The sequence below is a fragment of the Oryzias latipes genome, chromosome 7, assembly GCF_002234675.1.
Source record: "Oryzias latipes chromosome 7, ASM223467v1".
Taxonomy (NCBI): Eukaryota; Metazoa; Chordata; class Actinopteri; order Beloniformes; family Adrianichthyidae; genus Oryzias; species Oryzias latipes.
Window position 1 is genome coordinate 17,241,025 of NC_019865.2, and position 27,443 is coordinate 17,268,467.

Consider the following 27,443-nt stretch of genomic DNA (forward strand, 5'->3'; position numbering starts at 1 on the left):
CATAAATGCAGAACCGCATGCGTTTTCATTTGTTCGATTGCGGACCAACGAGGCAATTTCCACACGCATTTAACAAAAAAAATAAGGCAGCAAAGAGATTCCTGTAGTCCTGTTACTGTATAAACTGTTGTCCATACCTTTTGGTTACCTGTTATACAAGGTTAACTTCAGGAATGCTTCTCTGCAGATAAGACCAAAACATAAAATAAAAGTCATGTATATGGTCTGCTCTTCTTTACTTTTCAGGTTTTACAGCCTATATGTAACAAATCAGCTTGAGTGCACGTAAAGACGAGCTCTGCAAATCATAATAAAATCGTAGTTTGAGGCTACTGCCTACCGCTGATAGTCCACACTAAGCAGATTTGGCAGGTTTTGCAGTTCTTTGTTTAAAAAGGAAACAGTGTGTTGGGTTAAAGCTGATTTCTACCAGAGGAGGTTCAAAGGAAGTCTCAATACCATACACTCTCCTTCCTCGCATGAGCACACTGTTGAAACCTCAAACTGACAGTTATCAGCCGTTTCTACCAAAGCTTTGTTTGTTGCTGCAGGAAATAAGCTGTCATTACTGAAAATGTAGAGTTAGTGTGTGTGGGCGTTGTTGTTTGGGAGCCCTGTATTTGGCGTGGACAGCAACTTGAGCTCGTTTTATTGAGAGTATATTTACTATTTTCCCTTTGACCCCATCTAACGTGGCGACAGATAACATATAATTTTAAGGAAAACGTGATCCTAATGCTTTTATTCTTGTGTGGAGTTGACCCTTTAAGGTGTAATTTTGCTCCACCGTTAAGCAGGGAAGATGCAGTCACAGTACTGTAAGTCTGGCAGTGAAATTTGTAGACTGCACAATGAAAGCTATTGTATGCACAGTGACATGGTATGTGCTCGCTTTGTGTTTTTAAAGGCAGTTTGACCAGTCGAACAGGACTTAAAGCCTATATCTGCAGGATAGGACACTTGGAGAGTAAGAGAGGGAAGTCACTGCTTAACCCTTGTGCTATCTCAGATGACCCCACCCTTACATTGACGTGTTCTCCCTACCATGACAAAGGTGGAGAAAGGTGGAAAGATTTCATGTAATCCATGGACACCAGTGAAGATCACAAATCATTGAAGAAAAAAGGTTCAGAGCACTGTCTAGTGGGTCTAGATGACCCAACTCCCAATGTTAACGTGCCTACGATAGCTCAAGGGTTAATGTACATGAGTCACTGCTCTCCACCTACAGGTCAAAATTAAAATGACCAATATTATTACATATCTGTAGCGTGTACGATCATACATAAATCCCTGCAAAGCTTCCTGGACCAACGCCGTTGTCAACAGGCAATAACTTGACTGGTCATGTTATGGTGTGTTGGCAGCACATAATTATGACTGAACTTTTCCATTGAGATGGATCACTGGCAGGATCATCACCTTCGGCTGAATATGAGCCAAATTCCCCAGAGAATCATCTGAAAAGCACAGTTAGGGTAAACAAAATAATCACAGCACAAGTTAAAAAAAAACAAGAATCCTTTTTTTTTATTATTATTAAACTCATATTTTTATGCAATGTGTATATATAAAAGATCTAAAGCCAACAGCCTGAGACTCAGACAGACAGTGAGGCATTTGTGTTTTTCTTTTTAGTCTTTGTTTGTTAACCGAGTCCAAAGCAAGTGACAGGTACACATGTTAAAAAAAAGAGACAACATGAGCGACAAAGACGGCTGTGCAGTCGGAGTGATCATTGCTATTAGTCCATGATTGGGGAAAAAAATGGACCTTATTAAAAACAATAAATTACAGTAACATTGATTCGACAACGAGGGTTGGCAGCAATGTCTCTGTGCTCCTCTGACAAACGACAACATTAGCACCAGGCTTGTTTCTCTTTATAAAAAAAAGGTGGAGAAAGGATGTGGAGATGTGTTGAGAGGGGCAGCGTTTCCAACCTGTACCTCAGGATCTGTGCGTTGAAACATGCATTTCGCCGTTCATATATAACATTACAGGTGGGATTGTGTGATGTGGGGAGGCATAGTGTGATAAAAAGCTCCGTATTTTTCAGTCTGTAAACCATGATCGCGTTTGCTTTTAAACATATCGACCACAACATATCTGGAATACTTTGATTTATGATTCTCATCGTATATTTTCAAAATAATTTTTTTCAATATCACCGTTTCAGTTCTCTTAGTTACAATATTTTACATGTTGGTAAAATTCTGTGTAGTGTGCATGACTGTTTGTGTAGCTGGGGGAGGGGCCAAAGAAGTGGGCTTTTTCTTTTCTTTTCCACTCTTTGCTACTGGCACTGTTCAGGCTCACGGACCGGATGGATTTAGTCACCAACACTTGGAAGAAGCGGCATGTAGCGTCTGTTTGGCTTCAGTCACTATCACTGGTCTCACTGCTGGGGTCCCCCTGTACTTTGCTGCGGTGCTGCATGGCGCGGTGATAGGCCACTTGCACCGATTTCCGAATGTTGGATTTCCGGCCCTCTAGCATCTTCTCCTTGTCGAGCTCCTGGTCCACTCCAAGTGGCACCAGCTTAGAGCGAGGCAGCCACTGCCTGCATGGACAAAAACACAGGTTCTCTTAGTTATTCCTGTAGACTACATTTGATTTACTTAAATGTTTGCTTCAAAAGAAAATGAAAAAACTATTTAAATGAGTAAGCTGAGAGAATCCCCATGATTACAAAAGTACAAAACTCTCTGGGGTCCATTGTTTCCTGTGGAGTTCCTGATTCTTTACAGGGTGTGACTTGCGTGACGACAAGATAAGCTTCTGCTTGAGGCACGAACAGCTTTACAGCCTTCATCAGTTTTCTCCACCTTTGATTGTTCTTTTTCTGCAAACGGAGCAAATGCTAGAGCAGAGGCTTTGCACACAGTGACCTAAAACGCTGCGTGGTCTTTCCCTCTCATACTCAGAAACAAAGTTTGTCCTATTTCTGCTAAATGAGCTGATGTCTCTCACCTTGTACAACAGCTGCAGTTGCTTTGAAGTGTTGCCGCAAACTCATTTGCCTTCTCAGCACCCAATAACATCAAAAGCTTGGTTTTTGCAAGATAGTTTGACTTTTTAGCACACTGCCTCCTCCTTTTACCAGAAAAGTTTCTACACTAAACGTGAGGTTGATAAAAGAAGCTAATTAAAACAAAGTAAAAGTTTACATTTGAGAGGTAAAACTACCGACAACTCCACTGTCAGTTGGGTAGGATTAAAACAATGAAATAAACCAAAATACATTTACCAAGTCCTTTTGTTGTCAAAGAAAAGAACAAGGAAGAGGTGCTCCCTCGCCTCCTGGGTCATCTGCTCCCCAAGTTTCAGCACATCCACAGGAGGCACAGGGATTGGGACACCCCGGTGAAATACCCCCTCCCTGGGCATTTTGGGGTCAATTATCTGCAGGGGAACAGTGGCACAAAGAGGATAAGACACACAAACCAACAACTCAGATCCAGATTACACTACAAATCCTGTGAGTCTCACCAGGGCAGGGTAAGAGGGATAGCCTCTGCACTTGGCCCACACCAGGTCCAGAGCCTCCAGAGACGAATAATCATCAGAGGTCATCCAACATCCTGACCTGTCCCGGCCACGAACCACTGAGGGCAAAGATGGTTGTTCTTTTATCCAGCTGTCTTTTTTTTTGTTATCTTTTTGGTGGTAAATCTTAAACATGGGAGCATTTAAAGCATTCGAGCAGTCTTTACGGTAACTCTTCTACTTTTAACATACTTAATGTAATTCTAGCAGATTCTGAAGAGGAGAAAGAAGCCTGATGCTTCACACTTAACAGCAGTGACGTGCAATCAACGTAAACCAGCTGATTCTGTCACAGAGGAAAGTGGCTTTGCGCCGTAATGCAACATTTTACATTAGCAATGTGTTGAATATGGGTGCAAAGACGATATGAAAAGCTGCTATTCAAAATAAACTGATTCATGTTGATCGCGTGATTTGTCAAGGAGTTACGGTATGTCAAAGAGTGTGTGCTATTTAGGAGTAACCTGCAACATCTCCAGTGTTAAAGCCTTCATTTAGTGGTAGTGGGAATGCTCTGTTGTTGATCTTCTGACTAACATACTGCTAGCTCATTTGGCTACTCTGCTGCACAACCTGCTGTTTGGTTGCACATGCGAGTCATTACTTTGATGTGTAGCTTTAAATTTTGCAATAAAAAGCGTTGCATGGAACTATTTTCATTAACACTGAATGATTCTAAAATAAATACGTGTTTTGTTTTAGCACATTAAAAAGATTAAATGATGTCTCAGACATTTATCCGTTACAATCACAAAAATCTCTATTTAAAAGCAGAATGCAGGAAAACCCATAAATGAATTGAACACATACATCATGGCTAAAACAGGAAATAAACCATGACTACGTTTTCATGTTAAAGCATTTCTGCCAAATCTAAGTTTAATGAGAAACAGAAGCTGGACGGTCTGCTAAAACCCAATCAAAACGCCAGGTGGTAAGCAGGTCATCAGGTGTTTGAGTGGCTTCATAATCTACTCAGGTGAGGAAAGGACCATCTGGTCCTCAAGAACTTCCTCCCTGCCTGTTTTCCAGTTCTCCCTGCATCACTTGGTGCTAAATCAGTCCAGGTTTAGATGGACTGAATGCTCCTGACCCAACAACAGTAAAGGCAAAGACAGCTAGAAGAATAGTTGCCACTCTGGAGAACCAACGTTTGGCATCTCCACTCGCCAGTGGGAATTTTATTAAATGTAAAAAGATTTGGATTCTCACTTAACCTTGAGGAGAGGCAGATTTTGATGTTTATTTTTCTATACAAGCATCGAATTCTGAAGTTAGAGACAAGTGGTGTCAGACATGAAGTCACATACAAAGGCAGTACTAGAAAGAATGGTTAAATGAGATAAGATCAGGACTCAAAATAAACGCCCACACTCGCACTGTGCGGCTTTGTCTGTGGGGAACTAAGCTTACAATGTGAGACGCTCCGCGATCCTCCAACAGAGTATGAATCATTTTCAGTGCCGGAAGTTTCCTCACTGCTGTCCTCATGGAAGGCGGAGCGTGGAAATGATGCCTTTCCTCTGCCCTGCTTAGACGGGGTTGTGCTGAGACAAAAACACACAAGAATATCATTACCAGTTCAACACAAACGAACAAATAAAAAGCCTACTTGTTTGCTCTGAAACTACGTCTAATTGGGGGTCTCTTTGACTGCAACAAAGGGTTTAAAGCAAAGTACCTGGTCCTGTCAGATGCTGCACTGCTGCTGCTGCTGGTTGTGGACTCAGAATCTGAGCTTGAACGAGGGAGACGAGACTCACTTCTGTACACACGGAAACTTTCCGTCACAGGCTGGTTTCCTGTATCAAAGCCGTTACTTGGTAAACCTGAGAGTAAGAGACACAGACAAGAAAGTCAGTGTGGGACTTACAAATGAAACACTACAAGCATGAATTTTCTTTTTTTGGAAAACGGCCTAGATTCTACCTGGGAGCAAGTCGTCATTGTCACTGTCGCTGTCAGAGCTGGAGCTGGTGTGGGGGCTTCGGGGCCTCTTCCTCGGCTTGCCCGTTGGCAGTAAAGCCAGCTGTGGGGGGCCGATGGGGCTTTGGCTCACCCCAGCACCAGGATAGCCAGCATCCCGGTTCTTTGGGGGACGCCCTGGCCTTTTGGGGGGTCCAGCCATTTTCTGGTTCTTCTTAGAGAAAAGGACGGACGTCCTACGTCCAACCTCTGGTGCTAGAGAAGAAGAAGATACAGTTAGGTCCTATTGCACAGACACAAACGAATGTTCATTTTTCTGATAGTCAAAATATTGTGATAGTGTCTGAGCATTTTCAAAACATGCTCAGAGACTGACCTTTTCCTCCAATTTCTTGACTGCTGCTCTCTCCACCCTCATCATGGTGTCCTGCAGAAGATGAGTGATGAGGGAGAGACAAGCCCCGGTCACCCACAGACTCTCTGACCCCCATACCGGAGCCTCCCTCCCGCTGATGCGCAAGCTTCCTCTTGATCACGCTGATCTCCTTTCTTAGAGCTTTGGCTCTGCGAGACTGACCGATGCTGTGCTTTCCTGAGTTGACCTCGTCGAGGCGCGCCTGCAGGTAATGCAGCTGCTCTTCCAGAGGCAGCCGCCGCCTGTTCTCTGGCAGAAGCAGTTCTGTGGGAGGCAGGGATTGTCATAGCTTTTGAAAATCTGGCTTCACATCAAAACTGTTGAATGTGTGGAAAACAGAGAGAAAATGGCTGTTTTAGTGTAAACAACTATTTAGGTTTCTCAAAAAGAAAGAAAAAACAAATTGTAAAAATTATATTTTGTGTTTTTTAGGAATATACAGTAAAGTGAATGCAGTTAAAAAAACTGTGGCTGCATTTTAGGCCCAATTCAAGTGCATGAATGACATACGCCATCTATTGGCCATATGCATTCACTGCAACCAAGATTTGAACACTTTCTTTGCATCAAAGTCTGCACAAAACTGTTGTTATATCAACATTTTAACAAACAATATGTTGCAAATTGGGATACAGTGTTTTGTAATTTAATTTAATTCAGTTCATTTATAAAGTGCCAGATCACAACCAAGGTTTTCTTGAGAGACTAAAAGGGAGAAAAAATGAGCTTGTCAGCACTGTTGCCTCAAAGCCAGAATGTCCCTGGTTCAAATCCCAACTGAATCCTTTCTGTGTGGATTCTTTTCAGATAGGTTGGTCCCACAGTCCAGAACCATATTTCATTGAATATTTGGGGACTCCAAGTTGCCCCTCAATAGTACATGTGTGATATTCTCTCATGTCAGGGTCAGACCTGCCTTCATCCCATCATAGCTGGGTTAGGCTTAAGCAACAACCATAACCCCGCTTTAGGATGAAGCAGGTATAAATAGATGAATGGATTATGTAAATCAGTGGTCCCCAACCTTTTTCAGGCCTCAGAGGGGTTTAATGTCAGACTACATTTTCACGGTCTGGCCTGCAAGTGGCTGAAGTGGGAGTCCTTTTTATTTTCTTAAGCCCCCACTTTCCCTTAACTTGTGAGAGTAAAGTTTATCTTCATCTCCTATAAAATATCCGCATCTGCTTTAAACTTTACTTGTAAGCTACATATTATGTAGAAGCCATTACAATGTGATATAGATTTTTCCTTAACCCAGAAATTACAACGTGGAAGCTAAAAATCAGCTCACTTCAGTCTTATCAGACTCTTACGGTGTGATGGATAAATAAAACAAGTAAAAAAAAGTCGCTAAAACTGGTATTTTCTAAAAATAAAAATAAATCCACCACTTGATCAACTTTACAGTCAGCATCCCTGTAACATTAGACATATGGTTGCCGAATATGATGCATTTTTATGGTGTGTGAGAACAACTGTTGCAATAAATCCATATTTAGAGTAAAGACTCCTGTTTTTTTTCTGATTTCTTTAAAGTCAAAGGCGGATTTTCTGTTTCCTCATTGGCACTTTTCTGTGTTTCGAAATTCTCCAAATATGTTTATTTTTTGCTATCTTTTTATTTAGTGGTCGTTGCAGCTGCTTTCAGAAAATAGTGAATAGATTTTTTAACACGTGATCAAGCAGCTTGACATGTCTGATGACTGATTTAGATGTGGTGGGGAGAATCCAGTAGCTTTCTAAAAGAAAACTTCCTTCAAAATAAGATTATTTAAAAAACTGAGAAAATGTAGGTCATTTTTTTCCCCCACGGCTGCCTGGTACCATCTGTCCCACGGACAGCCACTGGTCCTCGGGACAGGGGTTGGGGACCACTTGTGTAAATTATCTTATCCAAATTCCTCAAAAATGAATGACCCAGATGTTTTCTACAAATTAGGACATTTATTTTTTTCCTCTTCTTCAAATGTTTTGACCAAAAAATCTTTAGGAAAAGTGAAAAAGAAGCACCTACCATCTTCATTGGAAGACAGCGTCCGCTCTCTTTCTCTGTCCCTCTCTCGTTCTCGTTCCCGCTCTCGGTCTCTCTCCTGTTCCCGACGGGTGTCTGGGCTAGTCTCCCGGTGAAGGTGCATCCCGCTCTCATAGTCGAAACCTATCCGATCAGCTTGCCGCTTCGCGGCCCTTATGACTGCCCCGCCCATCTCTCTGAGCCGCAGGGCAGCGCGGTAAAACACCGTGTCCTTAGCATTGTATTTGAGACAGTTGTTAACGATGAGGCCAAAGTCCCCCTCGAAGGCCTCAAAAGTGAGGTAGCGATGGGACTCCAGCAGGTTCCACATGGTCTGAAAGTCCATCGGAGTGTCAATATGCTCCAGGTAATCTGGAACCTGCAAAGTAAATGGAAATGATCAGTAAGAAGATGCAATCCAATGAAAATTGTGTTTTTGGGGTTTTGTAGCATTTGTCTCATGATGAAGGACATACTTTTAGGAAATTAACCATAAAAACTGCATTTCAGAGTATTTCTTTATTTCAAATTGTTGCAAATCAGGGGCTGATGCAAAAAAACAAACAAAAAAGCACTTTGAAAAAGTGTACCGGTATATTTGCACAGTACAAAATTCCGCCCTATTCTGATAAATCCATTTGTAGATGACTAGATCCATGTACGTCTTCGTTTTCCTCGTCAGCTAACATCTGGCTCAAAACTGTACAGCTGGAAAGCTCCAACATCGCTCGCCATTTTTGTTGCACTGTTAACTTTAGGTTGGGGTTGTGAGGGGCTGTATGCTAGCAGGAAAGAGTTTAAACAAAAGGATGATGGGAAGTGGGGGTGGGCAGACCTACTCCAGCCCAACAGTTCTGCCCACAACTCAGAGTTTCTGATGAATTACTGCAGCTCTGCAGAAACTATGTCCTAGAAAACAACACAAGTTTTTTTTTTATTTTACCTTAAGACAACATAATCATGATTAAAAGACCACTGGGAACGCATTTAAAACAGACCAAAAGATGAGGGGGACTTTAAAGTTAAAATTCGATTGCATAGAAAAAAGCTTTTACTGGTATTACGCAAACAAATCAATGCTGAATTTTTGGAAGTGCAGTGCAGAAAGTAAACCTAAATATTTGCAAATTTAACAAATGAACAAGAGTAATCAGACTTTACAAATGTAAAGATATTTTGAGAACAAAAAAGCTTTCGTCTGGTAATTCACCTCTTCAAGTGGCACAGGCTCAGTAAAAAAGTTGTTAGTGTCTCTTTCCTGTAGCTGTTCCAATGTACTTCTCAGAAGAACTAGGAAAGGAGTCAGCTGCATTTCCAGCACCATCTGCTGCACTTTAATCTGAAAGCAAGCACATTTTTAGAAGTGTTCACATGTCAACGTACAAAAACACACAGAAAAACAAGTCTGTTACAGTGAAACACTAAAACCCTGTGAAAGTCTCGACGCCGTATCTCACCGTCTCCCTCTTGAGTTTCTCCCTCTTCCGGATGAGCTCCACCAGCAGCCTGGCTCTTTCCAGGTCATGCCTCAGCCTCTGCCAAGCTTTCAGCTGCTCCTTCAAGGCAGTCTGTTTTTCTTCACTGTCTCTCTGAAACACCAAATGAAACAAAAAGCCGTTAACACGTTTGAGCAGACGACGCTGAATTTTCTTAGTAGTTAATACTTACAGATGCAACTTGTGCTGAAGGCTGTGGTGGATGTGGTTCAACATGCCGGTGGGAGGGCAGGTGCGTCTGAAGCCGTCGCAGAAGAGGCACACCATTGCGACTTTGCCTCTTGAGGGTCCAGTAGCTGTGAAGTCGCTGCATGAACTGACTCTTCCTGGGTACCGTCAAGTTGCTTGTGATTTTACTGAGCCTACAGAGAAGCAGACAGCGATTATGTTCCAGGAGCCCTACACTTAATAGGCAAAAGCCCTGTAATGCACACGCCTACCTGTGTGGAGGTATGCAGGGCACAGACACTACTGGTGCAGCAGCTCTTCTCTCTGCCAAGATCTTCCTTGCCTTTTTCATCTTCAGCCTGGATTTGGCTTTCGCCCTCTTTGCTCTTTCCGAGCTCCAGCCCTTGGAGTCATCGTCGTTGCACAGACTGGGCTCATCGTCATCCTCAAGCTCTCCTTCACTGTGGGATGACCCCATGCTGGCCCCTCCCACCCCTCCTAAAGGTCGGGCTGAGCCCGGGGGCGTGTGGATGTCACAGTATGCCGTCTTGCGAACGCTAAAAGAGGTGCCGTTGGCCCCAGTCTCTCTGACAGGCTCCATTTTCATATAGAGGCCAGCCTGCTGTGCACAGGTGACGTGGAAGGCTGTGTAACAGTTGGCTTTGTGACACTGGATGCAGGCACCTGAGCCTCGCTGCTTGCAGATGTAGCAGGTGAGCTTCCAGCGCGCAGGAGGGATGTGCTCGATGCTATCAATTGGCTCGAGGAAGACTGTGTTAGCAAAGCACACCTAAAAAAAAAAAAAAAGCACAACAGGAATTTAAAAAATTAGCTTTACTAAGACAATAGATGGAGTTCATCACTAAACCAGCATTTATGTAGTAAGGTGGTGCAGATTTTACCTCTGGGATCCAGAGAGCACACACTACATGAGCCCAGCGCGAGTCATCCGTCTGTTTGAAAGCGCCTCCCTTGTTGGGACAAAGAGCACAGTCCACAGCTCTGCTCGGTGACTGCAAGCAGCGACGGCACAACCACTGACCCTCGGGGATATAGGGCACACCATAGCACTCCTGGTGAACGGCCAAGTTGCACATGTCGCAAAACAAGATGACGTTGCTGTTCTGACACTCTCCATCGTTACAGATGCAGCAGACGGCATCCTCGTCAATTAAGGTACTGGGATCGGTCTGAGAAATCCAACAAGAGACGCCAAAACTTTAAAGCAATCCATGGAAGTTTCAGTGCTGAAACCGTGTTCTTGTATGAACTTAAACTACCTTGTTGTGGCTTTCAAAGTAGGACTCCTTCTCCAATCGGTCCATGAGGTACTCAAAGACCTCCTGAGGGATGGGGGGCACGCCATCACGCCGCCGCTTATCGTTCATGATACCAAGCCAGATATAATCCTCCTCATCAATATCATACTCGACCTCCTCATCCAGCTCCTCTGCTGACTTATCAATATACCTGAGGAATAGAATCGGTAGGGAGGGTTAATGTGGTTAAGATGAGCCAAAATGAACCGGATAACAGTTCTAGCACATGGAGAATGGAAAATAAATGTCTAACAGCATCAAACAGGTATGCTTTGCAAATAGTTATGAATCCCATTGGGGTCCTGAACACTTACCTGTAGTAAGATGATGGTCGAGGGGGGGCATCGGGTCTATCTTGGTCCAGTTCTCTAAACACAGCTTCTGGGAGTTTGACGGCAGGACCAGACTGAGAGTTGTGGTGATGAGATGAGCCATCCTTCTTCTTTGCTTTGCTCTTATGCTTCCCAGTCTTTGGTGTTGCTTTGGCCCCGTTGGAGGATGTGATATCAGAACGGTCTTTGCAGCTCCCTCCCACTTCACTGCCTCCACCTCCACCGTCGCCGCCGTTACACACACCTCCCGTGCTATTGCCAGTTCCAGATGGCAGCGCATCATCAGCATCGCTGTCCTCCTCTGACACCACATCAATGTTTTCGAAGATGCTAATGCGATGAACACGGCCTTGGATCTCCAGTTCGACCATGCTCTGTGCCTGGGCATAGGTCATGGTCTCCCTCCCCGGAGAGTGGGAGTGCTCTGATCGGCTGGGGCTCCCCGGCGTGTTTCCTTCATGACCCTGTCCTCCATTGCCTCCGCCATCATCCGTATCCGCTGAACCAGTCAGAGAGGCTCGAGGGGGCCGTCCTTTCCTCTTCTTCTGTGGCATAGTCTGTGCAGGAGTTGGATTGTCATGGTCATAATGGTACAGGTGATACTCAATGCCACTGTAGCTCTTGTAGACCTTACGACAAGTCTCCACAGGACACTCATAAGGGGGCTTGGTGGCCCTAAGATTGTGACAGAATGTCTTTACATCAAAATCCAGCCCCATTGTGCCAACAGACACTGCTGGGACATATGATGCTCAAGTTTACATCTGTAACAGGAAAACACAAATGGGAGCCAAGATGTAACACTGACCAGATGTCTTTAGGTGATAGTACAACATATCAGAAGAGTAACTAACTTTTTTCTTTTAAATTTGAGAAACCTATATTGATATGGTGTAAATATTTGTGTATTTCCTTTGATGATTAATACAAATTATTAGATTTGTCAGTTGTCTGCGAAATCAGCTATGTGAAGTGGTAACTTTTAACGTTTAACTCAAACTTTGATCAAAGGATTTGTTGGTTAAACCAAGGGGTGCAATGATTAATCGATGAATGGATTTTGTATTCCTACAATCCAACCGAATTGACCTTTACCATTATAAAACAATTTCAAAATGAAATAAATTGATTATATCGATATTGGAAAATACTATTTGGACTGAGGCACGGTGGGTTTATTTTCCTATAACGTAAAAACAACCAAGTGCATCAGAGAATGTCAACTTGCGTTATGTCAGCAAAAATGGATTATGGCATCATTATAGTGTAGAAATACTATGACTTTGCAAAGATGTGACCATGCAGTGTGGTCGAATGGTCTAATAATGTTCTGTTTGTAATATTTTACGTGAAAAAAACAACAGTGGGCTGAACTTTATGAAACTAAAATGTGAACGGATTTGCCATTGATTCTTGTTAACGTGTTTGTTTCATTTACACTTAATTATCTTGCAAGAAATCTGGAAAACTTCACCTGTTCAGTACCCAGGTATTTATGTCTGAGTCACACTGCTTGAATTTCTGGCTAAAGTTGTCCTGGATCAACTTTAGGTCAGTGAACGGGATTGTTCAAAATGAACCTATATTGACTATAAATCGTATCTTCAACCACAAATCTTTAAATGGATCGAATCATTGTTAAAAAGGAATCGTTACACCCCTAGTTAAACTACGTCTTAGAGTTATTGTAACAATAAATCAAAAGTTTATGTGAAAACTTGCAAATTAACTTAAATTGGTGGGATTTTTAGCAGGAAATGATTTTTGTTGATTGCTTTAATACATCCTCGTGAGCTGGGTACGGTGAAGTCATGTAACCAAGAGGCTTCCCGTAGTTGTAGTGACAAATAAATAGTTGCAAATGTCTCCCAGTAACAGGTGCATTTCAGTGCCATTACTACGACCCTTACATCTTCAGTGAAGCTGAGGTGACCATTACAATAAAACTACAGCAATACACCACTGTTCACAGGCTAAAGGAAACACAAGGAAAATAAATTAAAATCCAGTAACAAAATAAAAAAAACAATTAAAATAACAGAGTTTATATTTCTAAGAGAAACTCAAACACGTAGCTTTAATCTTGTTAACTAGCGTTTTCAGTCGCCTCCACAAACAATGACAACAGAAAGCGCTATTAGCCATCATGCTAACAACAGCTAGCAAACAACATTAGGTCACGAAGCGAATAGCGCCAATAACTGTAACGTAGCCTCCATAAACACAAACGCAATTAAACATTGAGCAGAGCCATCTTTACTTTAGTCCTTACTGTTGTGTTGCTTTTCAGTTGCATACTTCACGGTGACGTTTAATTCGCTTTGCTAAAACTGTAGCTGAGTTCCCGTGGTAAACGTTAGCGAAACAAAGAAAGACATGTCAACGTAAACACCACAGAGCATCTCGGTAGAACTACAAATACACAATTCTGGAAAGTATTTGGAGTTACGTACACTGCAGGCTGGCTGGAGTCATTCAACCCCGGTGTTTCCCTCCATAACGACCTCACCCTGGTGATTCCGGAGACTGGGCAGCGATTTGACAGTTTAACATCGGGTTTTGTGAGACTAACAAACAATAGTGGGGAATTCAAACGCTTGACCAAACTAATGCTAGTAAAAATGTTATTTTCTGTGATACTGTGTCTTTTGAGTGTTTTACTAGTAACCAAGGAAGCCCGTGCGTACTTCTTTTTGACGAAGGGTCTGACGAACGTCAGTTTGTTTTCAGGACATGATAGACTGAGATGGATTGCGATAATTGCTAAGTTGTCGCCTACTGGCTCCCACTCAGAACTTTAAATGTGAACAGATTCCCCACATAACAGTATTACGTTAACATTGTAGTTCATGACTGGCGTTATTAACACTTACAACTCCACGTTCCTCAAGAAAGACTGCGTGCTTCGGAAACCTCACAGCAGCTCAGGATAGCAGTTCGAGTTTAATTGATTTAAAAAAAATCCCAGATGAGATCACAGAGATCGTAATTGCAGTGGGATGTTTTTATGAAACAATAAAATATCCAGGTACTTTCATTGTGTATTAAACAATTCAGGAATACGGATGAACAAAAGGGGCAACCATTGCAGTAACGCTGCGCAGCGGAGGCAGTTCGACACATTCGACACGGAAAGCAGGATCTAATTCGACCGTTTTCTTTGATTGGATCAGACAAAGGGATACTGGGGGCGGGAGCTCCATTCTGATTGGTGGTTGTGTTGAGTATGAGTAGCTGATTGGTTGTTACAGTTAGATTGGGCGGGCTCATCTCAGAGAAGATCCAATCGAGAGCAAGCCATTTTACGACTTTGCGTCTTGTGTAGTGCCTGTGTTTGAATTTCAACTGTGAGCCTGTTAGTTATTACGAACAGCACATCATATTATTTGGAGTAGTTTCTGGTGATAATCTATTTGATTTGGCATTCAATACTTTATAAATATCTGGGAAATTTTTCATTCATAAGAGCAGATTTTCAAAAACCAAACCATTATTCAATACATTTAATAAAGAGATCAGTTTATATTTTAAATCTCTGAAATTAATAAAAAAAAACAAAAATGCTATAAAATTGTCTATTTTCATTGAAGATCGCATGTTGTATGACAATCCCTGGTATTGTGATCTACAATGTTAATGTTATTTTTCATTTTTTTTGTTTGTATTTTATTCTTTGTATGTCTTTCTGTTGCAGCTATGGGTATATGTTTGTTTGAAGTTCAATTAAAAAAAAGTTATTACGAACTCCATCCTTTCATGCTCAATGCCTACTAGTTATTCTGTATTTTGCTATCAGACCTAGTTAAATTTGCCAATCTGTGGCTTGCGTTAGATATTATTGTACAGTGCAATGTCTAGTAAAAATGAAGATGAATATTATTTCTCTATTTCTAAATGTTGTGAATTTTACAGTTGTCCTAGTGTAGGCAAAACAAAATCCCATGTAAATCTGCTGTAGAAATATGCAAAGCTACATATTTTTTTTAAAATAGATGGTTAAATAATTTACAAAGTAAAGCATTACAATTTTTAATTTGACTGTCAATTGTAAACTCTTCATCATCAAATAAATACAGTTAGGCATGCATGTCCAAAGTCTGGCCACATGTGGCCCGCATGCACATTTCTACCAGTCCGCAGGATCCTGTCATCCAATCAATAATATGGGACCCCCGGCGCCTTTCTAAGGACTACTTGTCGTTGTAAACCTTTGGTAACAAACACTTGACCTTCTGAGCCTCCAAGGCCAAATGAGAAGGGAAGACTTTTTTTTTAATGAAAAATAAAATAAAATGAATAAAAATAAAAAAGATAAAAAGAAAAAAAGTGTTTTGTACTTCTGAATATGATAATTTTGTGTTACTGTTTTGGTCTCGTGATTTAAATTTAGAAGTTTACAGTGAGCATTAAATTGTAAATAAAATGTAAAGTTTCAAATGAACCCAGATTTAATATTCACAAAAGGTTTTTTTTTTCTTTTCAGAGAGACATTTTCTTTGTTATAGTTCTGGTCTTCAAATATGAAATTCACAGTAAGTTAAAAAAAATGTATTTAAATGTATTTTTGTTCTGTGTGAAGAAATGAAAAGTATTCCATTATAAATAAATCATTGAATAGTTAGTTTCCAATTGACCTCTTAAATCACATTTTGGGTTGTGTTACCACAGTAGTTTATTCTGCTTACTGGGGCCCTGTGACTATGAAATAAAATGATGCATTTTAAACCAGAGCAAAGTCTTAAGAGGTTAACGGTTTACTAGAAGGGTTTTAAGAAGGATCTCCAAATGGTTGGCCCTCACATTTTCACCTCACTTAAAACTGGTCCTCTTCGCAAAAAGTCCAGTCACCCCTGGGTCAAGATTTCTGAAGATTTTAGGTTCTTTATTGTCCTAACTTTTTAGAAAATGTGTTGCAACGTGAACAAACGCCACACTTAAAGGCCAAATGGCTCCATTTATTCCAGATTCTACAAACTTAAAGGAAGTATAAAACAGTCCAAGTTTATAAGAAAAACCAAAACACAATCCTTTTCAAGCACAAAATATTTATTTCTCTCTTAACATATAGTTTGTGATTAGAGTGCAGCAGAACAGGGTGGGACTATGCAGTGGGACACACAGCAGGCAAAACCCTCTCTGCCTGATCACTGCTTTTAAAATGAATAAGCCAGCGCTGCTTACTCCTTCCTCCGCTCTCCATTCAGACAAAGGAGGTGGGAATAAACACATCAGAATACAAGTGAAAGAGAACAGAAATCTCTTACTGTTGGAAATATTTCACCAAAGCAGAAGACTCTGCATAAAATCCTATAAAAGTCCAATTCAAACCGAATTGATGGAATAATATACATCAAATCAACCCCTCCTCTCGGTTAGTCTTTACAGCCTAAATAATATTGTACAAGTACAAGCTACAAGAAAACTATACAGTTCACAGCTTTGGCAGGATTAGGGTGCTGAAAACGTCTGCATGAAATGTGAGTTTGTGACCATAGATCTGCTCGCTTTTGGCATGGTGGAATATGTAACGTTAGCCATGCTTGTTGGTGGGAAAAGAAACATGTTTGGCTGATCCCCACCATCTACACTGTGGGGGGTTTCTAACATGGAACAAAGGGAGAGTATATGTTGTGCAATTCTCCCACGTGTCATTTATTTTTTTTTGGCAATATACTGTTAAAAATATATGGAAAAAACAAAAGAGGCCAACACCAAAAGTGACCTGTGAAATAAATCTTTTAACAAGGAAGGCAATAACACTGATTTTTCAGAATGTTCTGTTACTTTAAGCAGTCGTATGCTTATTTATATAATGTAGAAAAGAATAGTGAACAGTGGAATCACTTTTTTTAGCAGCATCCCAAAAAAAGAAATATAAATGCTTTAAAGAAACTTCAAAAAACACCTCAGTTGAGTGGTGGATTGCACATAACATTTTACACAGTGTATGCAGATTATCAGCAAAGTTGAAAAATTTAGCATTGATAAAATCCAGTGTTTGATGTGTAGTTTTTTGTGCGTTTATGTTGTCTGGTTAGATCTGACCGTATATTGACGAGGAGCTGCAAATTTGCTTAATATTTCAGCTTGCTTATGTCGCACACACCAAAGATAAGGCTTGTGGCAAGGCCACGGTCAAAGTTTCTGTGGAGGGATTAAATTGCACTTCTGAGCCTCAAGCCATGACACATTAATTGCTACATTCTCATCAGAACACCACCGCAGGCGTATGCTTTAGAAATAAGTTTTGTACAGTGTGAATGGCTCTGGACACCACCTTTACTCTGCACAGCTGCCAGCTATCGGGCTGTCCAATCAAAAGTAGTGTCCAGTTGAACCATTTAACCTGAAAGAGTTAAATTTGACTGCTGGATTTGTTGTGTTTTTACCAATCATTCATAAAGTTTGATCTCACTACTATGGCACTCCATCCAACAAGGGTGAAATGTAAACGATTTAAAACACTTTATTATTATTTAAGCAGGAGAAAGGAAAAAGGTTTCACTCAAGCAACCTTCAAATAAAATCAGCAGAAATGTATTATTTTAAAGACGTTCAAGGCACTACATTCCTGCAAATACTTGAATCTGAAATACTATCCTGTTACTGAACCCCATGCCTCTGGTATTTGGATTGCAGTGTAGTCTTTAGAGGGCGCATAAAACTAAACGTTTGAGCAATGTGGAAACCGGAGTAACAAAGAACATAAAAATAGGTTCATCACCACAGCAGAAACGTTTTTTTTTTAGTATGGCTCAGTTTCATTAAGACCAAAGCCAAAAAGCATAGGTACATATGATACACACACATACAGACTCGCACAGTCAACTACAGATTAACGTGTTGTTTTCAGAAAGCCAACATATCTCTGTGGACCTGTGTCTCTGGTGGATGGAGCAGAGAGGAGTTGGACTGTCCTGTAGACAACACATTTGTAGCTAGGAGATCAGGTAGTCCTTGTGGTTTTTGAAGAAGTGCTATTTTCAGGTTTGTGTGCAACCGAAGAGAAGGTTTGGATCCCTGGGTTTGCCATTGTGGTGTAGGACATCACTCTTGAAGCACCTAGCAAGCCCACAGGAACCACAGAGCCTCCAGGACTGGGCATCCCGGGCCACTGCTGTGGATAGAGAGGACCAGGAAACATCCCACCAAAGGAGCCGTTGTAGTTGGGAGGAGTCATTGCATGGAAATGTGCTGTGCCTGTGGGCAGGCCTGAGCCTAAAGCAGCAGTCATTGGGCATGAGAGAGGAAGTTGGAACTTACTGGCAACAACTTGGGATTTTGTCTGAAATAGAAAAGAGTTGTAAATGATAAAGAACTGTATTTATATATAAATGATACAAAGATCAAATGTTATTTCTTGATTGTGGATTTTTTTTCATAGTTTAACCCTCTAGTGTTCCTGTCTGGCAGTTCCAACATTGGGATGCTAAGGAACATGGTCACTTTGCCTGTTTTCTACATGGACACAGAATCTACATCTGGTTTCACAGAAAAAAAACATCTAACATGAGCAGTCCCTCTGATGTAGTCATCCTATCCGTCCAAGTCACTTGCAAAGAGAATCTCCAGCTTTGATAGTTTCGTTTTCCTCAGAGCCACCGTCTCTAAACCAACAACATCTGGTCTTATTCCATCTTTCTTTTCATTCTTGTGGACACTTCTCACAGGTCATTTCCTCACATGGTCCTGTATCCTTTCTGACCTTCTATTCACTTCTTTTCCAGACTTGATTCCTCTTCAGCGTTTGCTTTAATCTTTGCTTCATTTAATCAAACAGTTTCACTTAAGGGACTTCATTTACACACAGATACTGACCTTTGAGGGACTAAACATTCCTCTCCTTTCCAGAACAAACTATCTCTCTATATGTTCCTCCATTTGTTCCTGCTCTCACTCCAAATCACAATTTCATCTGCAAACATCACGGTCCACAGAGATTTATTTTCGAACCTGTCAGTCTGTCCATCACCATAGCAACCAAGAAGGGGCTCAAGGCTGATCCTTGGTATAGTCCCATTTTCACCTTGATCTAGACTCTTAAATCTACAGCACATCTCACCACTGTCTCAAATTCATGTCCTGCACAACTCAAACACAGTTCTAGGCCACTCCAGAATTTTTTTATACAAATCTCTCTGTATCCTGTGATACTCTCTAGATCTACAGAAACCCAATGAAGCTCCTTCTGACATCTGTTCTTCTCCAGTTGCATTCTCAACACAAATAGTGTACAGTCAGGACCATAAATATTTGGACACAGACACATTTTTTTCTAATTTAGTTTCTGTACTTTACCACAGTGAATTTTAAATAAAACAGCTCAGATGCCATTGAAGTGCAGACTTTCAGCTTTTATTCCATGGGTTGAACAAAAAGATTGCATAAAAATGTGAAAAACTAAAGCATTTTTTAAACACAATCCCTTCATTTCATGGGCTCGTAAGTAATTGGACAAATGGAATAACTGAAAACAAAATGGTCATTACTAATATTTGGTTGAAAACCCTTTGTTGGCAATGACAGCCTGAAGTCTTGAACTCATGGACATCACCAGATGCTGGGTTTTCTCCTTCTGAATGCTCTGCCAGGCCTTTACTGTAGCAGCTTTCAGTTGCTGTTTGTTTGTGGGCCTTTCTGTCTGAAGTTTAGTCTTCAACAAGTGAAATGCATGCTCAATTTGGTTAAGATCAGGTGACTGACTTGGCCAGAGGTTGATTTTGGTTTCATCTGTCCAAGGAATGTTTTTCCAGAACTGTGCTGGCTTTTTTAGATGCTTTTTAGCAAAGTCCAATCTACCTTCCTATTCTTGAGGCTTATGAGTGGCTTGCATCTTGCAGTGTACCCTCTATATCTACTTTCATGCAATCTTCTTATGGTGGACTTGGATATTGATACGCCTACCTCCTGGAGAGTGTTGTTCACTTTGTTGGCTGTTGTGAACGGGTTCCTCTTCATCATGGAAATGATTCTGTGATCATCCACCACTGTTGTCTTCTGTGGACGTCCAGGTCTTTTTGCGTTGCTGAGTTCACCAGTGCTTTCTTTCTTCCTCAGGATGGACCCCACTGTTGATTTTGCCACTCCTAATACTGTAGCAATTTCTGGCATGTTTTTTTTCTGTTTTCTCAGCGTAACCCTTGTGCTATCCTAGGCACTCTAACATTGGGAGTTGGGTCATCTAGACCCACTAGATAGTGCGCTAAACCATATTTCTTCAATGATTTGTGAACCTCACTTGTGTCCATGGATTACATGAAATCCTCTCCACCTTTATCATGGTAAGGAGAACATTTCAAAATAAGGGTGGGGTGCTAAGATAGCACAAGGGTTAATGGTGGCTCCTTTCACCTGCATGGAGAGCTCCTTCGACTGCATGTTGTCTGTTCACAGAAAAATCTTCAAAATGCAAGCACGAGTCCTCTAATCAACTCCAGGCCTTTTATCAGCTTCACTCATAATGACATAACAAGGGAATTGTTATTCCCATGCAATAGCATGGGAGTCCATTGTCTAATTACTTACGAGCCCATAAAATGAAGGGATTGTGTTTAAAAAATGCTTTAGTTTGGAATAAAAGCTAAAAGTCTGCACTTCAATGGCATCTGAGTTCTTATATTTAAAATTCACTGTGATAATGTACAGAAACAAAATGAAAAATAATGCGTCTCTGTCCAAATATTTATGGTCCTGACTGTATATGTGGTTCTCCGCCTTTTTAGTGTAGGTGGCGTTTTCAGTCCAATTTTTATACCTAATGCACTTGAATCACTAGTGAGTACTAATACTAGTGATAATGGCCTCTTGTACATAAATAATTTACCCAGACTAAAGAAGTTTGTTAGGAGCCCCAAATTACCTGCAGAAAGTGAGGCTAAATAACACCAAGTCTCTCATTCATGTGGAAAATCCTGAGATAAAAAACAAAAACGGCCTTCCTGACATTCTACCTCTTTTTCCAGCCCTGCTGAAAGGATAACCATAGCAAGACTGCTATGGTCTATAGACATAGACCATCTAACCTGCTGCATATCATTGCCATCTCTCAGCCCTGCAAAAAAAACATGAACACATGTCCTTACAATGCAACACAGTGCCCCTTGTTTTCCCCTTTCAAGTTTTTCTATCTGGATACAATCCTGAACTGCTTTGTTTCATCACCAAGTTTCCTTATTTACATTCTATTCCCCCCCCTGGATGATACAAGTTCCCTCCTGTCTCCCTTATCTCATTGTCCACACATGTCAGTCATCTGGAGGAAACTGCCAACCTCTACCCCAGTCACTACTTTCCATTGAAGCTCCACAACAACAATAAAACACAAACATTTAAAATAGAATTAAAATAAATCTGAACGCTTCCGATACCTCAGGTGGGATCCCTCCCATGGCTGCCAGCTTGCTCTCGGGACCTTGCTGGAGCCTTTGTTTCATCTGGTTCAGAGAGGGTCGAGGTTGACTGGCTGCTGCTACAGTTTCCTTTGTCCAGTCATCCACCAGTTTGTGAAGATCATCCGTAAATGTGCCTCGGTTGTTGTTGCTGTTGTTGGACTGGACCTGAGCGAGTCGTGTGAATTGCTGAGGCGATGGCGAGGCGGATGTGACGGCGGCCTGTGGGTGACTAGAAGCGGTCTGTGCTGTGTTGGTGTTGAGAGAAGACCCTGAGGAAACAATCGCAGATTACAGGCCGCAATGTTTGGAAAAACTCAAAAACAACAAACTACTGTGACATCAATTGGCTGCTATATGGCAGAACTTAATTCATAGGGGGAAAAAACCAAAATAAACAAAAACGGCACTGTAAGAAAAGTCTCCTTTTAGCAAGTCTAAGAGAACTGGGAACGCATCAACTAAATAAATTTTTGCCAATCAAGCAGCCAAAGGATTAAAAAACAACAATGATTTCCATGTGAAACCAAAAAAAAACAAACAAACATTTTAATTAGCAAGCAGTGAAACAACAATGAAAAAAAAAAGGCACATTGCCATGCAAAATTAAAAAAAAGGCAGCACTAGAATCTCAATATCCACACCTTCAACAAATATTTTTAAATAATGAGTAATAAAGTACATAAGTGTACAAAAACAAGGACTAACTTAGTAAGGACATAGTCAGAAATACAGAGAAAGAGTAAATAAGATAGTTACTACTACTGCGTTCTTTGCCTAGACAAAGGCGTTTCAGAGTGGACCCTACGAGAAGGTAAAACAGCACAAGACACAAACAGTTAGGCCAGGACACAATAGAGACCACAAGTATGTGGACAAGTTGCTTCAAAGCACATTCAGATTTCAAAACAATTGAGGGGAGAAAGGAGAAGAAGGGACTGAAAAGTCTGTGAGTGAGAGTGGAAGAAAGAATCTAGGTGTTCATTTTAAATTGGGCCATCATTAGCAAAAGCAACTAAAAAGTGTGTAACCAGTGTTAGAAACAAATGTCCAACTACTCCTTTTGTTGTGTTAATGCAATGATATCCAGTCTAACAACAAGTCTGAAAGATGTCTGAAGGTATTTTCTATCCTTAATGAGACAAAGAAGAAAACTGCCTCCAAAAACCAAAAGGACACCAAAGCATTTGTTAAATATTAATAAGCAAATATTTCTCAATTTATTGAGACTGTGAAAGAGAGACTTTTCTATTAAAAGGAAGACTGGATTTAAAAAAAAAAATGGTAAAAGCATCCCCTTCTTCAAGTAAAAAAAATACTGATGTTAAAGTTCATCTGGCGGTGAACTTCTCAAAGAGTTTTACTTTCTGGCTGCAAAAGTGGATCGTCTCAATCAAAAGATGAGATGGAGAGGAAAGAACTGACCACCAGTGCTATTTTGAGAGATTTTTAATATTAACTTACAATATTTTTAAGGAACCAAAAACTGGTTTTGTTTTTGTCTGTTTGTAAATACACAAACTCGTGAAATAACCACCAGATGTGTTGGATCCAACCTAAATCTCGTGTTTAGAAGCCAAACTGGTGGCAGTTTCTTTTTCTAAGCAAAAAGCGTTTGGATTTGAGGGGTGCGGATTATTGGGCAGAAGTTGCAGAGACCTCTTTATGTTTTAAACAGATAAAACATCCAAGTGTAACAGGTCTTTATAGAAAGGCAAAAGAAACTTAATTGATTTCTTTTCCATAACATTTTCTTTTTGGGCTTCATTTTTGTTAAGTACTGGTAATGGTCTTTCAATAAATAAATAACCTATATGAGGTTGTATTTGTTCACGTTGAGACCCACTACAGTTAGACGGTTGTTAACAAGCTTAGCAGATGTAGAATTTGAAAAATGTACATATGTATTAAGCAAAAAAATAAATAAACCGTGTTCATCTATTTAAATTGTTGCAATTGTATATCTTTTTTTCCTGGTATATGCATGTCATATATGAATGTAAATGATACCATTAGGCTGTTAGAAAACAACATGTTTATATAAACCTTACATATAAACATTAAATTTTGAGTGTGAGGAAAAGTGAGGGTGGCAGATACAAAATTAAAAATAGTGGGTGAAGAAGTCAGGTGAGGCCTCTCAGGATTGTAAAATACATCACAAAAACTGAGGATTAAAGAGAGTATGATTATGGGTGAGAGGAAATAGAAAAGAACAAATACAAACAGATGGACAGAGACACAGGTCCACTGAGGAATCTAGTGCGAGGTTTGCTACTAGATTTATAGGTGACTCTCTCTGATGTTTGGTGGAAAACCGTCCAGCCTGTGAAAATGAATATAAGAGGGAAGAAGAGAAAAAAAACAAGAAAGACCAATTGTAAAAAAGCACAGAGACTGAAATGAGAAACCCCACCATTCAATGCAACATAAAAAGGTTCACTGTACGTCTGTTTAGAATTTTACCCAACAATTACAAATGACCAGAGAGCTTCTGTTGAAAACAACTATGCCTCACTCCAGAGTGCTGCTGCTGGTTACTTGTATACATTTATCATCTACTGTTGTTTGGGATGATCGCCGAACAGATCAACACAAAAGGAGTACGGTAATTAAAAATGCACAGCTTGGCTGCATCAAGACAGCACATAGCTGATGAAGGACGTTTGTGCTCACTGGCTGCTTCCTCAACAGAATTTGGTTTGTTGCACAACATTAAGACAAAGAACAATTGCTTCTCATAAATAGTATTTGGCTCAGGTCTTCAAACTGTTACCAAAAGAAGTTGGAAGTTTGCCACCCCCCACCACTTTTGTTGGCAATTAGAGAGGAAAAAGGAGATGAAGGAAGGAAACGGCACAAACCAACACCTTTTCAGTTAGAACCCACTCTCTGCTTAGCAAAACTAACAACTGTAAAATAAAATGTGCTTGGCTGTTTGCTGAAGCTTATGCAGACATCTTAATTATTTAAAAGGATGTTTTATTGATGCATGACAAGAAAATAAAGCTTACGTTAGTACAGACAGAATTCTAACATGACTATATAAAAAAACATGTTTTGATCTTAGTTTAGGATTCTTCTTTCAGGGGGTAAGATGGCTTCACAATAATGTTCGAGCAATGAACACAAAATGAGTCATTTAAAAAAAAACGAAAATATGAGATCTGACTCAAATGAGTCACAAATCCAGACAAATAAAAAAGTAAACATCCAGACCTTAAAACAGTTTGGAGGGCGATAAGCTCACAAAACCTACAAACCTTCTGGTGCTGGAAGTGTTTTTTTATGAACAATGAAATGACAAACTAAAATCCCACACATGCATATATATTTATCACTGGTCAAAAATGCTGTTTCTTTTAATTAACTGTAATTAAAGTGCATCAAACTCTGCTTTGGAGAAATCATTTGTGTGGAACTTAATTCCCAGATCACAACTTTGTGGAAATAAAAATAAAACTCAAATTGACTTGAATTTTTAGATTTACATTTTTCCAAAGATTCTTAAAAAAGGTTGAAAAAAACTTTTGTAACTTGTATTTGTTTAACAAAATCTCCTGATATGTCTTTATTACTGCTGTTATATACTTAATTTTGTTTCGTACAAATGTAAATTGTGTCCATCAGTCATGATATTAATATTCTAAAATGCGTTCACAGGACACAAAGTTTTAAATTTGAAGTTAACAGTATTATTTTTTAACCTTTTATTTGTGAAATGTGGTCCAGGTAAATATTAATCGTGTCTTTAAGGGGAATTTTTGTAGCCCTCGTGATCCATCATTTCATGCATGAACCTTTAATGTGAAGAGTACCTTGACCAGGGTTAGCCGTTCTATCTCCATGATGCCCAGCATAGATGTTGTCAGAGGAAAATGAGCCCTTCAGGGAACAGGGCTGCTGGGTGTGGACCTGTTCCTGAACAGCATTAGGCTGATTGCTGGAGCTGCTGCTGCCACTGGAATGAGCAGAACGATCTGATAGAAGTGAACTTCTAGCTGGGGAGCTGGATGAACCAGCAGCACTCTCACCTTGATGAAAAAAATAAAAGTGTGTGAATCACTGATTTATAACCTCAGTGTCGTTTGGGGCTAAACAAGAATTTCTGGGACAAAAACCCTTTTCTATTAGAACTTTTTACCAAAATATCTCCGCATCTTCAACCCACACACACACACACACACACACACACCTTTCTTTTCAGCACTGGCAGCGTTGAGATTATTTCTCAGGTGCTGCACCATGGGATTCAGCAGTTTTCCAGCTTTCAGCCTGTGCTTGCTTGTTCTCCGTCGTCGACCAGATGGTGGAACAGCATGTAGCAGGCTGAGATTAGGAGGCAGAGTTTTTCCAAGCTCCTTGTACAGACGCTCAATCTCACTCCTTTGAAACGCCTGAAGCTCAGAGATCTCCTTCATGTGTCTAATGAGAAAATGCGAGAGGAAAATAAATGTACAAGCTCTGACGAGTCAGTTATGTGTACTAAAGGCTACTAAGACTCAATTCAGTGTATATATTCGTAAACTCGTTTCGGCAAGACTGAAAGATAACCACTTAATCTAAGTAATGTGTAAAAGCATTAAATACCTCTGAAATTGTGTATTCTCTACCTGTTATTATACTGATTAATTATACAAAACCAAAAGGAAGCAAATGTTTTAAATAAAACAATTTAGTAATTCTTTAGGCTTTGCTTCCATATTACTACAGGATTTCACAAAAACAATGGACAAAGGTAACAGAGAGAAGGGTACTTTACTTTTCTCGAAGTTTCTGTAGTTCTTTCTTCATATCTGCATCTTCAAACTCAGAGTCATTGTCACTGCTCATGTAAGATGAGTGGGTGTGTCCTGCCTGAGGTGAAGATGCATGGCCGTTTATTGCCACAGACTTTCTGCTCGTGGACTCTGAGCTCTGATCTGGTTTGTGACGGCCGGAGCGTCTTAAGAAGGCAACTGCCCTCTTCATTAGGTCGCTTCCACTGTGCTCAGAAAGAGCATGAGCTGCATGGGTGGAGTGAAAAGGAGGAAGCGCCAGGCTGCTGCTCTCCTCATCGGCAGAGTCAGAGTCCACGTGAGACAACTGGTGTTGCTGATAGCTGTCAACGGACTGGGCTCTGGGTGGGAGGCGTGCGGTGGCGTCGGAACTGGAAGCAGCTTGGTAGAAGTTTGGTGGAGCAGAGTAACGGTTTCTGCAGTGGGGTTTGGATGTTCCTACATCATCATGGTCAGTTTTGGCCCTGGTCTGGGTATGGGAGCCAGCAGAACGACTAGAGGGTGCAGGGGAGTTGCAGCTGGTACTTTTTTCTGAAGGGAATATGACATCTTGTGGAGTGGGGATGATCTGAAAGGCAGATGATACATCACATACTGAAATTTCTTAAACTTTTTTTTGGTCAGAGGTCTTTTCTTTTGGACAAATTTATTTCTGAACAGACAGAATAAATTCTTACTTGAAAACGGCTCTTGGAGCTGAATAAACTGGAACTGTCAGACACATCTCTTCTGTTGAAATCACTTTTGGGAGCTTAGGAAGCAGTGAAGAAACAAACTGAAATGTGCTCAAACTGTTCAATTGGATTAGTTGGTAATATGGACAGCACATAAATAAAGCTTCCTACCTGCCAAAGCAGAGTCATTTGATGCACCCACACCATCTGTGCGCTCAGGAATCTGTGGCTAACAGAAAAAGAGCAGAGTGTGGTCATATAAAAATACTATTTTTACACATTGCAAACACTATAATTTAGTGTTTTACACCTAGTTATCCTCGAGTGTATCAGCCATAACTCAAGATGATTTAGTATTATTTAAACACACCAAAAAAGCAGACAAGA

General features: G+C 40.6%; 2 protein-coding genes across 21 annotated transcripts in view; both read right to left on the reverse strand.

Moving 5' to 3' along the window:
• Positions 1-1,503: 1,503 nt before the first annotated feature.
• On the reverse strand, positions 1,504-14,349 carry brpf1 (bromodomain and PHD finger containing 1). 8 transcript variants are annotated; one of them, XM_011476739.3, is made up of 17 exons: positions 14,090-14,349; positions 13,670-13,742; positions 11,199-11,980; positions 10,846-11,035; positions 10,468-10,755; positions 9,838-10,355; positions 9,570-9,759; positions 9,359-9,490; positions 9,112-9,240; positions 7,905-8,280; positions 5,852-6,154; positions 5,479-5,730; positions 5,231-5,378; positions 4,963-5,096; positions 3,493-3,608; positions 3,251-3,405; positions 1,504-2,563 (listed from the first exon to the last, which is right to left on the reverse strand). In XM_011476739.3, the coding sequence occupies exons 3-17, from the start codon at positions 11,933-11,935 to the stop codon at positions 2,380-2,382; spliced, it is 3,852 nt and encodes a 1,283-aa protein (XP_011475041.1). In that variant the 5' UTR covers positions 11,936-11,980; positions 13,670-13,742; positions 14,090-14,349; the 3' UTR covers positions 1,504-2,379.
• Positions 14,350-16,244: 1,895 nt separating this feature from the next.
• Positions 16,245-27,443, reverse strand: part of LOC101170677 (serine/threonine-protein kinase WNK2) — a 34,555-nt gene continuing 23,356 nt past the window's right edge. For 7 of the 13 annotated variants that reach the window (XM_020704759.2, XM_020704758.2, XM_020704764.2 and 4 more), the window contains 9 exons: positions 27,228-27,285; positions 27,060-27,133; positions 26,367-26,950; positions 25,800-26,029; positions 25,423-25,638; positions 23,832-23,930; positions 22,364-22,408; positions 21,584-21,876; positions 16,245-18,501 (listed from right to left, as the gene is read on the reverse strand). In XM_020704759.2, the coding sequence (XP_020560418.1) occupies positions 18,163-18,501; positions 21,584-21,876; positions 22,364-22,408; positions 23,832-23,930; positions 25,423-25,638; positions 25,800-26,029; positions 26,367-26,950; positions 27,060-27,133; positions 27,228-27,285 (1,938 nt within the window). In that variant the 3' untranslated portion in view covers positions 16,245-18,162. Of the gene's footprint in view, positions 18,502-21,583; positions 21,877-22,362; positions 22,409-23,831; positions 23,931-25,422; positions 25,639-25,799; positions 26,030-26,366; positions 26,951-27,059; positions 27,134-27,227; positions 27,286-27,443 lie in introns of those variants that run through there. The other 6 variants (XM_020704760.2, XM_023956694.1, XR_002290553.2 and 3 more) reach the window with 6 other exon arrangements.